At 35.1% G+C, this 18725-nt stretch overlaps 1 protein-coding gene across 1 annotated transcript; it reads left to right on the forward strand.

Moving 5' to 3' along the window:
• The first annotated feature begins 11013 nt into the window (after positions 1–11013).
• Positions 11014–17482, forward strand: LOC141713826 (histone deacetylase 5-like). Its single transcript, XM_074517395.1, has 11 exons — positions 11014–11156; positions 11790–11898; positions 12134–12280; positions 12367–12476; positions 13351–13559; positions 14242–14306; positions 15512–15679; positions 15805–15879; positions 16374–16448; positions 16893–17033; positions 17411–17482. Exons 1-11 carry the CDS (start codon positions 11014–11016, stop codon positions 17480–17482), a joined length of 1314 nt encoding a protein of 437 aa, XP_074373496.1.
• The last annotated feature ends 1243 nt before the right edge of the window (positions 17483–18725 follow it).

Genomic DNA, 18725 nt, shown 5'->3' on the forward strand with positions numbered 1-18725 from the left:
AGTCTCATGTATGTGTGAATACAATCTGCGATTAATACATATAATCAAACAAATGTGTGCATGAGTAAACGAAATCAAACGGAGGAAGAAAAGATATAAACAGAAGAGAGATCCTCGAGTCCAGTTGAAACTGTCTCTTTAAAGCTATTTCGCCTCTCACCGTATGTGTGAGTCGATAGCCTCCCAGGATAAAACGAGGTAGCGGCGGCGTTACGGATAACGAGCACCTTCAGCGAGCTTGAACGAGTATGAAACTATCACCGAGAGAGAGAGAGTTTTGTATTTAAAGGCGAATATGTTTTTGGTGTGTCTAACCCTAACGCCTTAGAGGTGTTTATATAGGTGTAGATAGACTTGTGCGCTACTCTTTTCCATAATTAAATATCATTAATTATGGAATCGGTGTAATACTTGCAAGCTACTCTATTCCATAAATAATCTGAAACAGAATCAGATTAAATATATCAAGACATACACCATATCAATTAATCTGAAACAAAATCAAATTAATTTATGCCATAATATTTGAGCCAAATTCTAATGGAAAATCATAATTTCCATTATTAAGAGAATATCATCATATCTCACACATCTTTTAGTCATAATGCTCAAAAATATGACTTACCAATATGGGACTTATACTCATATTTTCCAACAATCCCCCACATGGGTGAGATTGGTGATCTTAGTAGCACACACCAGACAGACAGACAGACACGGAGTTTGACTTGGTGATAGTTTCTTCGATCAGATATAGCATACGATAGGTAGAGAATGCTCCTTGAACCTTCGCTCGAGTAAGCATACCGACTTTACTGGTAGACAGTAGACGTGCTTGTCCTTGAACTGTTCGACCGTTTGTGTAAACGATGATATACTTTTCACTATATCGTTTCCGACTCGTTCAACTCTCATGAGTATGTCCATTTTGGCCATGGAACATCATCCTGGTTCTGCAGAAGTTTCTAAAGAATTGTGCCTCGCAATTCTCCTTTGAAGCGGCCTCACTTCTCTCCAACATAGGTGATCTTTATCTTATAGAGTAACCCGCGTTTACTCAACTGAATTCCATGCGTTCACTCCTGAGCTCCATGTATTCATCAAAGATCATTAAAAGCTCAAAGTTTAACCTCGTACCTTACGGGTCTCACTGTTTCCTCATCATAGGAACAGGCCAGGGGTTACCCCCACAGTGATTTGGTCATCAAGATTTAGTTGTCCCATTGAACCAAGTTCTTGGGATCTCCAGTCAGCAATGGTTGGGTGTCCACCATGATGCCGTTAAGCAATAGGCTTAAGGCCCATCCCTCTCGATGATTTCTCAACCACTTCTCTTGATAACCCTTTGGTTAGTGGATCCGCGATATTATCTTTTGACGGTATATAGTCAACAGTGATAATTCCGGTTGAGATCAATTGTCTAATGGAACTGTGTCGGCGTCGTATATGACGAGACTTTCCATTATACATCGTGCTCTGTGCTCTGCCAATAGCGTATTGACTAACACAGTGAATCCCTATTGCAGTTACAGGCTTTGGCCATCTTGGAATATCCTCCAGAAACTGACGTAGATATTCAACCTCTTCGGCGCATTTATCTAGTGCCACAAACTCAGCTTCCATCGTGGAATGAGTTATCACCGTTTGTTTTGAGGATTTCCATGATATTGCCGCTCCAGCTAATGTAAACACATAGCCACTCGTAGACTTAAGTGCTTTCTTGCTAGGTATCCAATTTGCGTCAGTATATCCTTCTAATACTGCTGGGTATCTGCCATAGTGCAGTCCATAGTCTCGAGTTCCCCTCAAGTACCTTAGTACCCTTATGATCGCTTTCCAGTGATCAGCTCCCGGATTACTCGTAAACCTACTCAACTTGCTAATTGAGTATGCAATGTCTGGTCTTGTACAGCTCATGAGGTACATCAGACTACCAATTATCCTCGAGTATTCCAATTGGGAAACAGCTATACCTTTGTTCTTGGATAGGTGCAAAGTCATATCCACATGTGTCCTAGCTTTCTCAAAGTCATCATTAAGAAACTTCTCAAGGATCTTGTCAATATAATGTGGTTGACTTAATGCGAGACCCTCTGATGTTCTAGAAATTTGAATTCCCAAAATTACATTTGCTAGTCCCATGTCTTTCATGTCGAATCTTGATTTCAACATGTCCTTGGTAGATTTGATCACTTTATCATTGCTTCCGGCAATAAGTAGATCATCTACATATAGCGTCATCATGACATAGCCATTGTCATTCTCCTTGACATAGCTGTTCTCGTTATCCTTGTAATAGGCACAGCTATCACATTCATTGATTTTGAAGCCATTGGCCAGCACGACCTCATCAATTTTTTCATGCCATTTCATAGGCGCTTGTTTCAAACCATACAATGATTTCACCAATCTACAAACTTTCCTTTCTTGTCCTGGGACAACAAACCCTTCGGGTTGTTCTATATAGATTTCCTCATCTATGTCCCCATTTAGGAAGGCTGTTTTCACATCCATTTGATGTACAGTTAGATTACGCATTGCAGCAATAGCAAACATCATCCTTATGGACGTTATTCTCGTTACAGGAGAATATGTATCAAAGTAATCAAGGCCTTTTTATTGCTTGTATCCTTTAATTACAAGTCTGGCCTTATACTTATCAATAGTGCCATCAGTTTTCAACTTCTTCTTGAAAACCCACTTGCTACCTAATGGTTTGCAACCAGTTGGAAAGTCCACTAATTCCCAAGTATGATTTTGCATAATTGAATCAACTTCATTCTTGATGGCCTCTTTCCACATAGGCCCATCAGGTGAGGTAACCGCCTCCTTATAAGTTTTTGGGTCACCTTCTTCGAGCAAATAGGTCATAAAATCAGACCCATAGGATTTCTCCGTTCGTTGTCTTTTGCTCCTTCTCACTACCCCCATATTTTCGTCTTCACTTTCGTCACTCTCATTATCGTCATCTACAGACTCATGAGATCGTTTAGACGTCGTAGGTTGTTGGTTTCCTGGATTACAGGGAAACATCGTCTCAAAGAATGAGGCATTCCTTGATTCCATAATGGTATTCTTTTGAATATCAGGAATCTTGGATTCATGAACAAGAAACCGATATGCAGTACTGTGTGGAGGATATCCGATGAAGATACAATCCACAGTCTTAGGACATATCTTCACCTTCTTCGGTGTAGGGATCAGTACCTTTGCAAGGCACCCCCACACTTTCAGGTGTTGGTAATTGGTTTCTTTTTCTTCCATATTTCATAAGGACTTACATCCTTATTCTTGCGCATCGTAATATTTAAAATATTATTTGCGCTTAGGATGGCTTCCCCTCACATCGATTGTGGAAGCCCAGAGCTTAACAATATCGCATTCATCATTTCTTTCAGAGTGCGATTCTTCCTTTCAGCCACACCATTTGACTGAGGGGAGTATGGTGCAGTGACCTCATGGATTATACCATGTTGTGAACAGAATTCTCCAAATGGTTCAACATATTCACCTCCACGATCACTTCGTATCGTTTTGATTTTCTCAGTCTGTTGTGTCTCAACTTCTTCCTTATAGATTTTAAATTTATCTATAGCTTCGTCTTTGCTTTTCAACAAATATACATAGCAGTATTTTGTACAATCATCAATGAATGTAATAAAATACTTGTTTCCTCCTCTTGTTGGAGCGAATTTTAAATCACATATGTCGCTATGTATTAGGTCTAGCACTTTGGTGTTCCTTTCCACACGTTTAAATGATGATCTCGTTAATTTTGCCTCAACACAAGTCTCACACTTATGTTTTGAATCGATAGTAAGTTTAGGTATGCATTCTTTTGCACTTAGACGTCGTAAAGTGTCATAATTTACATGTCCAAATCTAGCATGCCATAAATTAGGAGACTCAAGCAAGTAAGCAGAAGAATTCTTCATTTCATTATCGTCCTTAACGGACATTACATTGAGCTTAAAAAGCCCATCGGTTAAATAACCCTTGCCTACAAACATACCACTCTTAGACAAAATTACTTTATCTGACTCTATTACAATGCGAAAGCCATGCTTACTCAACAGAGAACCAGACACAAGGTTCTTGCGAATATCAGGCACATAAAGTACATTCTTCAAAGTTAGATTCTTCCCAGAGGTCATCTTCAGGATCACCGTGCCTTCACCCTCAATGGTAGAAGTTGCTGAATTCCCCATGTAGAGCTTCTCACCAGCATCAGAAGCTTTGAGGTTAGAGAAAATCGCCTTGTCTGAGCAAACATGCCTAGTAGCACCAGTATCAATCCACCATTCACGTGGATTAGAACCGACCAGGTTCACTTCAGAGACCGTAACACAGAGGTCTATATCACCCATATCCTTGGAGATATTCTCTACCATATTTGCTTCTTTCTTCTTGTTGGGCTTCTTGGGCTTCTTGCAGTCAGAAGACCTATGACCAACTTTATCACAGTTGTAGCACTTCCCCTGAAATTTCGACTTCGAAATCCCTCCTTTGGGTGCCAGTTTTGCCCCTTTACTAGAATTAGTCTTCTTGGGCTTGGAGCTTTGAGCATGCTCCACCATGTTTGCCTTCTCAGTGGCAACATTAACTTTCTTCTCGGACCCTCTGTTGTCTTCTTCAATACGAAGTCTAACAATAAGATCCTCCATAGACATCTCATTTCGCTTGTGCTTAAGGTAGTTCTTGAAATCTTTCCATCCAGGTGGAAGCTTTTCAATAACAGCAGCAACTTGGAAAGACTCACTTATGACCATTCCCTCAGCATGAATGTCATGAATGATCACCTGCAGTTCCTGCACCTGACTAACCACAGTCTTAGAGTCTGCCATCTTATAATCAAGAAATCGGCCAACAATCCACTTCTTTGCCCCAGCGTCCTCGGTTTTATACTTATGGTCAAGTGACTCCCATAAGACCTTAGCTGTTGGCTTAGCGCTGTATACGTTATACAACGAGTCAGACAAACAATTTAACACATAGTTCCGACAGATGTAGTCGGAGTGCTTCCAAGCATCAACAACATACACAGTCTGCATGTTACTCTCAGCAGTGAGCAACGGTGGTTCTTCCTTAAGGAAGCGATCCATATGCAATGTGGTCAGATAAAAGTGCATCTTTTGTTGCCAACGTTTGAAGTTCGTTCCGTTGAACTTCTCAGGTTTTTCAGCATGTGCAGCAGGCACAGTTTGCATAATAGGTGCAGCAGGCACCACAGGTGGAACAGATGGTACGTGCGTCTGTACTACAGGTGTATTCACACCAGTAGGCATTGCAGGTATGATCGGAGGAGTGAATTATGCCGATATCTGTCCAAGAGGAACACTAAACTGTCCAATGACAGTGTGTCCCACAGGCACATGTCCCGAAGGCACATGTCCAACAGGCGTTTGACCCCCATCAGATCGTACGATCCGTGCGTTAGGGTTAATCGGCTGCTGGTGAACCCCATCAAATCCAGTGATCTGTGCGTTGGGATCAGCCGTCATGTTCATCGAATCGTTCACAGTTTGGTTCTTCATCGATCTGTTACTCAACAAAACAAGCAGATACAGATGTATCAGTCACAGATGTATATAAAATAAATAGCTTTAAGATTGTGAATACAATTTGCGATTAATACATATAATCAAACAAATGTGTGCGTGAGTAAACGAAATCAAACGGAGGAAGAAAAGATATAAACAGAAGAGAGATCCTCGAGTCCAGTTGAAACTGTCTCCTTAAAGCTATTTCGCCTCTCACCGTATGTGTGAGTCGATAGCCTCCCAGGATAAAACGAGGTAGCGGCGGCGTTACGGATAACGAGCACCTTCAGCGAGCTTGAACGAGTGCGAAACTATCACCGAGAGAGAGAGAGTTTTGTGTTTAAAGGCGAATATGTTTTTGGTGTGTCTAACCCTGACGCCTTATAGGTGTTTATATAGGTGTAGATAGACTTGTGCGCTACTCTTTTCCATAATTAAATATCATTAATTATGGAATCGGTATAATACTTGCAAGCTACTCTATTCCATAAATAATCTCAAACAGAATCAGATTAAATATATCAAGACATACACCATATCAATTAATCTGAAACAAAATCAAATTAATTTATTCCATAATATTTGAGCCAAATTCTAATGGAAAATAATAATTTCCATTATTAAGAGAATATCATCATATCCCACACATATTTTAGTCATAATTCTAAAAAATATGACTTAACAATATGAGACTTATACCCATATTTTCCAACAGTATGGACTGACTCCATACCTGTGGTTTCGTGCTCTAAGTCTTTGCCCGTCGATTGGTCTTCGATTGGTCTTCCATACCTGTAGTTTTGGTTATGGCTTTGGACAGTTGTTCTCATGTTGATATGAATGATTATCATTTTTTAAAAAATTCGATCTGTATTTTGATTAGGTTTTTGGGAAGATAACATTGTAATGTCAGGAAATATTATTGTAGGAAATATTTTTCAAAATTTTTTTATGGCATAAAATTTAAATACAAACTCAAAATGATAAATATCACCATTATATTTGTATTAATAGGTAGTTTGGGTATTTTATTTCTTTTGGTCATAGTCGTGAAATATTTAGTTGTAAGATATCTATTTTTTGGATAAGATTTAATGTGTTTCTAAAAAAATGTAATTTTTTAAAGATGCTGGATATGATTTTATATGCATTTTTTTAAAGCATGGGAGTTATATTAAGTGATCGTAAACCTTCAGTTTTCCCTAATAAAATTTGGTGCAGACTCTTACTATAAATGCTTCTCATTTATGTTTTACTTTAACTTTTCTGCGGAAGTCGGTGTACAGTATATAATTTGGCCGCTAATATATAGCTAACAATACTTTGCTTGTTTGTGTGAAGCAATTGCAAACATTCGGTCATAAGGTTGGAATTGGTATGAGACTTAAAATGTGTTGCATATTACTAGTGACATAGTGGTGCAGTACGGCTCATCTTGACGCTGTAGGCATAGTAAGAAGTTTCTAGCATATACTGGGAAAGTATGCATTTAGATTGTTTATAGAAGGGTGTGTGTGCAAAGTGCGACCAAAAGGGTCCTTCGATTAGGAGGACACGTTTTTTCAAACATATATATATATAAAGTAATTGGCAGAGGCGTTGCGGATATGAGAGGGCGGGGTGAAGGAGGTTGGAGAGTTGTGAAATAATGCTGTTCTGATAGAATTTGTGAAATGACGCCAAGTCCATAAAATATGTTACAGATTAAATAATGCTGTTTCAGTAGAATTTGTTGTAAATCGTAAATATAATGATGTTTCAATAAATTTTTGTAATTTCTGACTGAATTTGTAAAAATGCTTGTTTTGATGTAGTGAAATAATTAGAGAAATATTTACCCATTTTAGTTGGTTTATATTATATGTAGTTTAGTAACGGTTCTACATAAAATGTGATTACATTAGTGTTGGTAAAGTCGATGGTTAATGATTCATTTGCCTTATTATATACTGTGTCCCTCCGGATTTGTTTAAGAATATATACGATGGACACAACAGATGGATATAGTGTGAATTCTGGATTTCTGGTAAGCATACATGTAAATGTTTTCGTGTAAAGCATTAAAAACTATTTTTCTAGATTCTGTGTAATATTTGTTTAAAGTTATAGCTATATATTAGCAGCCAATTCACAGTGTTCTGCTTTGAGACTATATATATATAGAAATTGTGCAGGATATTTGCCTTTCATCTACATGAGTGGGTATTGAGTTCTACCATGCTGCTCGTGATGCTTTACTTCTTTATGCGGCTTTTATACCAGCCAAGGTCGCTTTGAAATTTTATTTTTTTACTGAGTGAACTTACGCACTCCTAGGGGTCTAACCCTTGACATCCTCTAAAGTTTCGAGGAGTTGCAAAGTCGAGCCAGCTCAGGGATCGCTTTGGCAAGCACCTCAAGTGTTTCGTAGCACAGAATCATCACCAAGAAATTGTGTGACACATTTGGGAGCAATTCTAACGACACTGTTGACTCTGTATTCCTTAATTGACCAATCCAGTCTGGTGATTAACTTCTCCAATCCTTAATTGAAATGTCATCTCAGCCATGTCAGAGTAGCAGTTAAGCAGAAAAATAAAGCTGCACTGTCTTTTAATCAAGTAAAATCATCAATACCCTGAATGTGAAATTGCTTGTTTAACTTGATGCTCAATGAATCCTCCTCTGACCATACATTCATAGCTTGCATTACACAGCACAAATTCATTTGTTTTTAACACTCTCATAGAGCATTTCAGTAAACAAACTCAATCCCATAACAGAATCACCATTATCACCACAAGCTGATTGTAGTTGCATGACGTTTTTCTTGCAATCAAAACTTGGCAATGGTCCAAGCAGCATACCATGCGACTAACGCTCAACTAGTCATGTCAAGCTGAGTTTTAAACATAATAGTATACTATAACATTACAATCAGTTCCAGGAAGATTGTTTCGATGATTAGGTGAAAAAGATCTTGGATTTTTATAAAAGATGTGATAGAAAGGCTTCAGCGAGGAAATAAGATGAATCTCAGTTGATGGCCAGAGTTTGGTATGCAGATCCATTTAGTAAGTTTGGTATGGCAATATTGCTCATTCCCTACACCAGTGGTCCAGTACACCTTCCCCATGACAAAATCGAATACCCATTACCCTTCTCCTGGTGTTAAAATTGGTGACTAGTTTTGAGTCAAGCTAAGCTTGCTATTACTATCCTACATAGCAAGTCCATGGCTGTTACAGATATTAGAAATAGATGGAAAACTTTGTGCCACCAGTGTCATTAACTTTGGTCGCTATAAGGATACAAGTGATTACTCGGATGCTTTGACTACTACAGGAGACTTGTATAAAAAAAATTAGTAAGGCAGATTATTATTGTAATGTTAAGTAATCCTCACCATCTAGCTGATCTAACCTCACATACATACCAATCAATGGTCCATCTCAGGCTTAATTTTGTAGTCATTTTTCATCATCTCAAAGTAAGCCAATCCCTCATTGACCATACCAGCACGGCTACAAGCTGATAGAACGCTACAAAGGTAATCTTGTTTGGCCTGACACCAGCTATTCTCATGTCCTCAAAAACCTGCTGAGAGCAATTATGCTGAGAGAAAGCTGTAATCATAGAAGTCCACGATATAATTGTTCTTATAGACATCTCATTGTTCTTATACACTCGAGAAGGTGAACAGATCAGGTTTCATATTTGATCGATTCATTATTTTAAATATGTCAAGTGCCTCCATTCCACTGATGTGTGCCGAAAGACTATCCTCTGCTTGTTCATCATCTGGGCATGGCCTGCAATCCTAGCATTCCATGTAACTAAGCTAATTTTCTCCATTCCCTCAAACAATTTCTTAACTTTGCCTCATTAATCTTGGTACATTATAGGAACACATAATAGGTACAGCTAGATTAAGCTTGATGCTCAATGAGGATCTGTGGACCATACATTCATAACTTGCATTACACAGCACAAATTCAGATCACTGGTAAGTGGTAAACATGTATTCATTTGTTTTTAACACCGTCATCATAGAGCATTTCAGTAAACAAACTCAATCCCATAACCATAACAGAATCACCATTATCACCACAAGCTGATATTGGTGTGGTCCTGGTCCATGAGATCACATTCTCATTAGTTCTTGAAAATGCTTTCACCGCAGAATCCAAACTACAAGTATAAGCACGCATTCCCAATACTCGTGTCATCGTGTCATCTTCAACTTGATCTTTTACAATAAATCCATGTAACTGTTGGCCTAATTTAACATGAAGTATAATTTGTCATTATAAGTCCCACCTTTGACATTTCACTGAAAACAGAATAGCATTTACATTTTGACTGCTGGCCTCCCTTTTTTGCGCTATTGCATAGTTATTTATTTAAATTTAATGAAATCTAATCAAATTTTAAAAAATATTAATAATATTCTATGTAATATTACAAAATTGCTACACAAAGAAAAAAATAAAGTTAAAATGTTATTATTATAATATTTAAAAATTATAGAAGTAGTGTATGCTCTAGTTCATTCAAAAAATTATTTTGATACATTTATAAACCTGACACACATCAAGTGTACTACTTTTCCTCTTCTACTATTTTTCTCTTCACTTAGCAATATAATTTCAATGTATTGTGTTAGAATAAAATATAAATGTTGTATTCAGGTGCTATTAAAAAATTTGATGTCTTTTAAATATAATCAAATATAATCAAGATTTACAATAATTTTAGGAAAAAACATATATCTTTTTAGAGGAAAAATGAAAAATAGGAAAATGCTTTATTAACTTTAATTATTGACTACGATTTTTTTTGGACAAAAGAGGTATTTTAATTGCTTTAAATATAAAAGAAAACATGTTTAAATGGAAAATAATTAGGATTAAAATATGTTTCAAAGAAAAAGATACTAAAAATAATTAAGAAAAATAAAATAAAAATAATATGAATAATAAATTAGGCGTCACCGACTACCAAATTTTTAGGAAATAATAATACGAGAGTATAAATAATTGAATACGTTTGCAAGTACACTAGTATAATAATAATAATTTACATATTACCAGTAAGTATGCTGTATTTTTTAATTTACTTTACCTAAATAATCTAGAAAAATATAATATTTACTCGTGTTGTGTTTTTTTTAATTAAAAGTAACACAATAGACAGTAAGAAACACCCCTCATTTTGTAAGCCCTAACGTTAACTCTCTTGTCTGAAAAAAGCTCTACAACTCTACGAAGCTCGAATCGGGCCAGATCTTCACCGAATCACAAAGTTTTGTCGGCTAATCGTAATCTACAACTCTCAAGGTATGATAATTTTAACTTCATTTCACGATTTGACACTTGTAAATGGCTTGCATTTAGATTTTGACTGTTTTTCTGTTTGCTAAGCTAGATTTTGAGTGTTTTGTTTTGCTAAGGCTAGATTTCCCTTTTGCATACTTGAGTGTGTAGTGAACAACATGGACGACAGCAGAGGTGTTGGTTTGTACTACCACAAGGCTATGGAAAAGCACAAAGCACCAACTAATCAGTCACACGAGGAAGCTCCTCAGCGGACCCGCAGTATATGGCGTACTCTCAAGGACAAAGGCTTTCTTCAAAGGTTCTCTACTTTCTGACATTTTTCTATTCTTTTATTACTTATTTTTATTTTGAGTGGGTGAGTTGGGTTTGAGAAAGTACTCATGGGTTAAGCCATGCAAAACTCTCTCTACTGTGTGTATCACTTAATACACCTATTTATTTTAGTCTAGCACTTCATACACCCACCTTTTTACCTAACTCATCAAATCTCAGTCAAATCTGCCCATTATTTATCTCATTAATTATATGTGTATGTAAATATGTTATTTCATATAAGTTTATCTTATATACTTGCCTTGAAAACAATAATGATATGTGCTTTTGATGAGACAACTGAACCACTTTGAAGATTGGAACATATATTTTCATCAACAAAATCAAGATTTGTGTAAACTGGGCATTTTTTAGTTATGTAAATATATATCTAGTTGGATGTGTGACTGGAAGCTGATGTGTAGGAATTACGTAAAGGAGATTTAAAAGCTGTGTGTGTGTGTGTTGTTTTTAATTTGAAAGACCAAATTGCAAGTTATATCTAGTTTACTGATGTGTTGGAAGATTATGCAAGTTGTCCACGAATTTAGTGATGCTTTAGCCTATTAACCCATTCTAATTCAATTCTTTTTTATCAATATTCATGATGATTTTTCAGGTGTGTTTTGATTGAGGGCCGAGAAGCTATGGATGAGCACTTATTGTTAGTTCACACAGATGATCATATCAGATTCATCAACGGGGTCCGGTCAAGCCACGTCCTCATAGTAAGGGATACAAAGAAACTAACAAAAAATATAAAGATTGTGAGAGGGAACAAGTTTATTTTAATAATCATTCATCTAAAGCGGCCCGTTTTGCAGCCGGAGGTGCAATAGAGGTACTAATAAATATTTTTCAAAGTTTAGTAGTTTTCAAAGTTCATTGAACATATTCCCGCATCTTTGAGATTTTTGATTTCAAACTTGTGCACCACATAGTACTAATTAATAATTTTCTTAGGTTGCCCGACTAGTTGCTGATGAGGAGCTGAGCTCAGGCTTTGCCGTTGTCAGGCCACCTGGCCATCATGCAGAGAGGGAAGACTGCAAGGGCTTCTGTTTGTACAACAATGTTGCCGTGGCAGCGAGTTTTCTATTAGAGGAACGGGTAAGAATTTCATGATAGATGTTTTATCAATTTAATCATTATTGTAGTTTTGTCTTACATTTATTGATTTGTTTGATGCAATGCAGGCTCGGTCAATCGAGAAGATTTTGATTGTAGATTGGGATATCCATCATGGGAATGGAACTCAGAGCAGCTTTTATGATGATGACAGAGTCTTGTTTTTCTCGGTCCACAGGTATTGTAGCTACTTTCAAGTTATCAAAGCAATCATTTTAATTAGCAAATAAAAAAGTTTGTGCCAAAATGTAACTTAAAATTTGAATTCTTTTATATATCATTACATGAGTAAGCTATTTTTTTATTCAAGTTATATGAAGTCTTTAATTTTGCACAGTCTTAGAGATGTCTCTATGTATTTATTTTTAAAAGAGTCATCAAACTTAAAAATATATTATTTTATTTTATAACCCGTGTAAGTCCCAACTTATGGATTGGTTTTCAGTTGAAACATGTTTCGGTTTTACATTATATTTGGCAGAGACCATGCAGATTAAAATTTGTTCTAAAAGTACTTATATCACGATCACAAATTCATAATCATATTGTGAACATTAAATTAAGCTTTAATTGTTAGGATTTCTACATATGTATGGAGAAGTACGTTCATGAAACTAGATTTACGAATTTGGGAAAATTTGTTTAATGTATAGTAGTTATCGTATCCCATCCTGTTTGCACGCAAATCCGACAATAGGACACTCACATCTGCCTTTGTTTTATTTTCTCTCTTCACAAATCGTAGGCGTGCTTGGCGTTAACTAGTTACTTCAACATGACCAAAGTGTTGATTTTATTAGCATATATGAAAGCATTGATGTTATATATTCTTTTGCAAAAAAAGTATCTTTGAATTTGACTCCTTTATCTTATCAGATTATTAAGTTAGGCAGTAGATTTGTTTGGCGTAGTTTTTTTTTTGCAAATTCGTGTAATTATTTTGTACCGTATGGGTGCATATTGTTATTCAATTTTGATATTCCACTTCATATCATCCAATTAATATCACATTTTGGTGTCATGTTTAATATGTATTGGTTTGGTTGAACTAGGTTTGGAAATGGATTTTATCCGGGAACAAAGGATGGATCGCATGAAATTATTGGAGAGGGAAATGGAGCTGGATTCAACATCAATGTTCCGTGGTTGAGCAAAGACCGTAGCAACGCGGATTATATCGTTGTGTGGGACTATGTCCTCCTTCCTGTTGCTAGGCAATTCAAGCCGGATATTGTTCTGGTCTCAGCTGGATTTGACGCAGGTACCTTCGTTTTACAAAATATGTTCATTTAATTACTATCCATGTAATATTTCAATTATATTTGTTAATGCACTTGATGTTAGATTTTGTTCAACATAATGATCGATATGAGGTGAGCAATTGATGATCATGTTTATTCTGGATATATTCATACATCACTGTCCATTGTAAGCGATTTCGGGAATAACAAAACATAGTCTTTTTAATTCATATGTGAGAAGTTTCTTGTTATTTTAAACCATGTTTTTGTATTTTTCAATTAAACCTTTTTAACAGAGTGAAAAGTGTAGTAGATATGGAGATGAGGGATGATATAACTAGTTAGCATAACTATGATCTACTTCCAAACTTTTGTACAATTTTGCTGCAACTAGATTAAAAATACCATTATGTTTTTCATAGGATTTGCGGAACAATTTCCTGTATCCATTAGAGTTTTCTTTTTCATCCTTGTAAACTATGAGACTTTGTATAAAGGAAGGATGTTAATTCACTTTATCCTGGATGCATTAATTCATATTCTAGTTGAAAGTTGTATTTGGTATTAATTATTAGTAACCTTGTTGGTTTTAAATGAATTGCCTTGTCAATCACATAACATTTAAAATTGATTTACATATGTATGTAAGAGAGATTTTAGAACTTTATTTTCTAATTTTTTGGTATATTATGATTGGTCCAGCGAAAGATGATCCTATTGGTGATTGTAATCTTACAGCAGAAGGCTTTGCTGTTATGCTTGAAAAGGTCAGTGTACATATGTATATTTTATATAAACTTATTTGTTATGCTAAAGAAGGTTAGTTTAGAGTTATATAATTTATTTTGAGGTTCTGTATTTCAGTTATGTGCTTAATTGTATCCATGTACTATAAGATTCAGTGTCTTGATCCTTGTAGTTTAAAATTTCTTAACTCACGTCCTTCCGTTTTATATTAACTAACAAACGTTAGTCCCGGTTGAAATGGCAGATAAAAATTTAATTTAAATCAAGTTGGATACGAAGTAGGATACTGATTCACATTTTTGCACATGAATTCAATTTAACCTTTACAACTAATATACAATATATTGCATTATTGCATACAGTTTGAACTAAGGGGTTTGTTCAAAATTATGAATTAGGATTTGTAATAAAAGTTGAAATGAAATCGATTGGAAGTAGCACTCATCATTCCATAATTTAGAACTAGCAATAGATATATTATGTAAGATTTGACAATTAATACAAATTTTACTTTGGGTAAACGGAATCTACACTTACCAGTAGGAAAATTTTCAAAAGTCAAGTACATTAATTGCATCGTTTATACCATAACTATATTTATATATACATACATCACTTTTTATGATTATGAGAAATCTTCAATATTAGACATGTTATAATAACCGGAGATATGAGTCGTGAGTCGCTGTTTACATTCGCGATCAAGCCAACATCGTTGTTAAACTATTTTATGAGAGTTAAGCAATAAATGTAATTAACTTTAGGAAATTTTCCTAATAGGAACTATAAATTCAGTTTACCCTTTCATTTTTATTCCCATATAATATTGTATTTTGTGATGAATTCATACATTGACATGATGAATTTCATATTTACATTAGATCAAGATAATTAGGTTTTATAGTAAATCCCAACTCAAGATGAATGCTTAAACCCAATATATATATATATATATATATTCATACAATAATGGCTTAAACCCAATAATATATATATATATATATTCATACAGTAATGGTGATTAGATAATACATATTGTTTGAATGATTAAATTAATTATCCATTACTTTTTCATCTTTACAGTTATGTAAAATATTCTACTTAGAAAATTCTTCACGAATTGCGCACCTTGTTATTTAATGGATTAGGAAACTAGTAACACTAATGTTTTGTTTCCCCTCTTATTCTATTAATGATTGATAAACGTCTGTTTTTAATTATTCAGTTGAGAGAGTTTGCTGAAGGCAAAGTGGTGTTGGTGCTGGAAGGAGGGTATTTGCCTACCAACTTATCTGACTGTGTGCTTGCCTGTGTGGAGGTCTTGACAGATTCTCATGTATTTAATGCTTCCTTTGGTCGTCCACACGGGGAAACCTATGACGTGATAAAACTGGTATTAATTCTAATTCTTTAATTTGTTAAGAGATCATAATATGGTGCTTATTATAATATGGTTTGAGTTGGTATATTAATTATTATGCATGGAGTTTCTAATATAGTGGAAAACACTGTTGCCAGGTTCGAGAGACATTGAGTCCGTATTGGCCGGTACTTGCTGATGAAGTACTTCCTGTTGAGGTGCTTGCTGATCAGGTAAAAAATAAACACTTATTCTCATATTATTAATACAGAGTATAGGTTTAAGTGATTTGTGAAAGTGCAAGATTGTGCATGTCTTCTTATACATATAGTATTCTTGTATGCATGTAAGTTAAAAAGACTGAAGTATCCTTTCTTCTTCAAATAAGTTTTTGACGGCATTACTCAACCTTAATAGAAGTATTGCTTTATTAAATGAATTTTGCTAGATATCAAAATTAAGGTACGCAATTTGCACATTTTTTTTGTAATTTCACGTACAGAGTTTGCACTTTTACTTTCAAATACGCAGGCTGAAGTTTGTGAGTGTCAACTGTGTTTATTTTAAATATGTTCTGAAAACTTTATGCGCTTATATTAATATATATGTGATACCGAACTTTATGCTCTTATATTAATAAATATGGTGCTTATTATAATATGGTTTGAGTTGGTATATTAATTATTATGCATGGAGTTTCTAATATAGTGGAAAACACTGTTGCCAGGTTCGAGAGACATTGAGTCCGTATTGGCCGGTACTTGCTGATGAAGTACTTCCTGTTGAGGTGCTTGCTGATCAGGTAAAAAATAAACACTCATTCTCATATTATTAATACAGAGTATAGGTTTAAGTGATTTGTGAAAGTGCAAGATTGTGCATGTCTTCTTATACATATAGTATTCTTGTATGCATGTAAGTTAAAAAGATCGAAGTATCCTTTCTTCTTCAAATAAATTTTTGACGACATTACTCAACCTTAATAGAAGTATTGCTTTATTAAATGAATTTTGCTAGATATCAAAATTAAGGTACAATTTGCACATTTTTTTTAATTTCACGTACAGAGTTTGCACTTTTACTTTCAAATACGCAGGCTGAAGTTTGTGAGTGTCAACTGTGTTTATTTTAAATATGTTCTGAAAACTTTATGCGCTTATATTAATATATATGTGATACCAAACTTTATGCTCTTATATTAATATATGTGCGATTATGAGTTTATGTGAATGTTAATTACTTGCAGGGGCATCAAGATTCTTTCATGGATTCAGACCCCGGAAAGGCAAGGATGGCTGCTCTGAGAAGTGCAAGGGGACTTGTATCCCCTGCAGTATTTGATAACTTGAGTGACTTATCTGATGCTTTTGCAGAGGGAGTAGCTAAGGTGGGTTAAACACTTAATTTAAGTATAAGCATGTGTATGTGTTTTGGACATGAAATGCAATTAAGATGCAAGACTATGGAGCACATAGTTTGCTTGTACTACTGATGCAACTAGTGAAAGATAAAAACAATAGGATTAGAAAGCATTTTGTCTGTATTGTAATTGAATTAGAACGGTCACATATGCATTGCTTACGTTTGTTTTACTAAATTTTCTTACCTTTTTAAAAGAAAAGAAATATAAAAAATAAAGATTATTTTACATCTTTGTGTTGTGCCCTAAAATATCTTTGGATCACTGTTATAAGATATAAATCATGCGTCTTTCTTAGTAATTTGGCTATGTAATGAAGTATTGTTCTATGTTTTGTTTTGCAGCTCGAGCTTCTAAATCGACGTATCAAGGATTCATTGAAAATAGCCGACCAGCCTGAATCCAGTGGCAGATAGGGGTGAGTAATATTTTTACTTAATCTTTCTATTAAAAACAACTTATTTTAGAAAATAACAAAATTGTATTAATTGGAATGTATTCGTAAAAATATTGCTCAGACTTGCTTATTCATTTTAACAACGATATTAAAGACTGCTTTGTAATTTTTCTTCTTTGCTAGACTATATAATCAAAAACTTGATCTCGTGCATGTGCATAATTGTAACAATGATATTAAAAACTGCTTCTAGTTTGACCAGTAAACTTTGGTTTTATAGTTAATTTGCTCATGACATAAAACCAGCCATTCCTTAGATCTTTTGCATGTGCATAATTGCAATACCTGTGCACAAGTCGAGTTCTTACAACCGAAGATCTGGGTTAGCACATTAAGCTTAAGTTTTGGCCGCTGGATTACGATTCAGCTCATGGATCATATGTACTATTGCATTCCTATACTCGTATTATGTCCTTGTATCATTGCCTTACACTCCTGCAGTGGCAAACTAACTTTACCCTGATTCAGGGGTATGCTAGATGCATACTACAGAGCACGAGGCTGATCTGTTAAGGTGATTTGCATTGGTGTGACCATTTGTCTTTCAAAATGTGAAAATGAGGTGATGACTGTAATATAACCATCACAAATACCAGTTGATAGAAGTATGAGAGAAAGAATGATAAAAAGATTAAATTTCTCATTAGAATGCATTTGAAATTCATTTGTACTACAAATCAGCCGACTATATATAATTCTCAGGTCTCTATTTGCACTTGAAGTATATGTATTATAATCATTTCAACACATGCATGACTATTATATAATATTTACTTTAGCTTATTTACGTCGAAGCATATTAAGGGTTTCAAGACTTTTTACATGGAAATTAGGATCATTGTCATCCTTCTTACACACAGGGATCAAGTCACATGTTTTCAGGGCGATGTTTCTAACTTCGAGCTGGTACATTCTCTTAAACAAATTTAATTCAAGCCTAATAATACATAATTTGTTGCCCATATCAACTAGCACCAAGGACAGTCTGTCACATAGCTCCAATGATGGACCTTCTGATTTGTGGCCAAGTGGAGGAACCGTCTGATTTGTGGCTAAGTGGAGGAAACTACCGTACCTGCTTTGTTTCCAAATCGTATGAAGAATGAACAAATGTATCACATAGTTTACTATTCATAGTTTATATTCGAAAATCAAACACCTTAGTATAACATGGAAGTTAGGGGTAAGGGACTTTGTCTTTC

Source organism: Apium graveolens, chromosome 3 (assembly GCF_009905375.1).
Source record: "Apium graveolens cultivar Ventura chromosome 3, ASM990537v1, whole genome shotgun sequence".
Taxonomy (NCBI): Eukaryota; Viridiplantae; Streptophyta; class Magnoliopsida; order Apiales; family Apiaceae; genus Apium; species Apium graveolens.

What these genes read in the sequence shown, in the direction of transcription:
- LOC141713826 (XM_074517395.1), top strand. Translation starts at nt 11,014, where the DNA reads ATGGACGACAGCAGAGGTGTTGGTTTGTACTACCACAAGGCTATGGAA. An exon ending in GACAAAGGCTTTCTTCAAAG is followed by an intron (nt 11,157 to 11,789) that starts GTTCTCTACTTT and finishes ATGATTTTTCAG; the next exon opens with GTGTGTTTTGATTGAGGGCC. An exon ending in GTTTTCTATTAGAGGAACGG is followed by an intron (nt 12,281 to 12,366) that starts GTAAGAATTTCA and finishes GATGCAATGCAG; the next exon opens with GCTCGGTCAATCGAGAAGAT.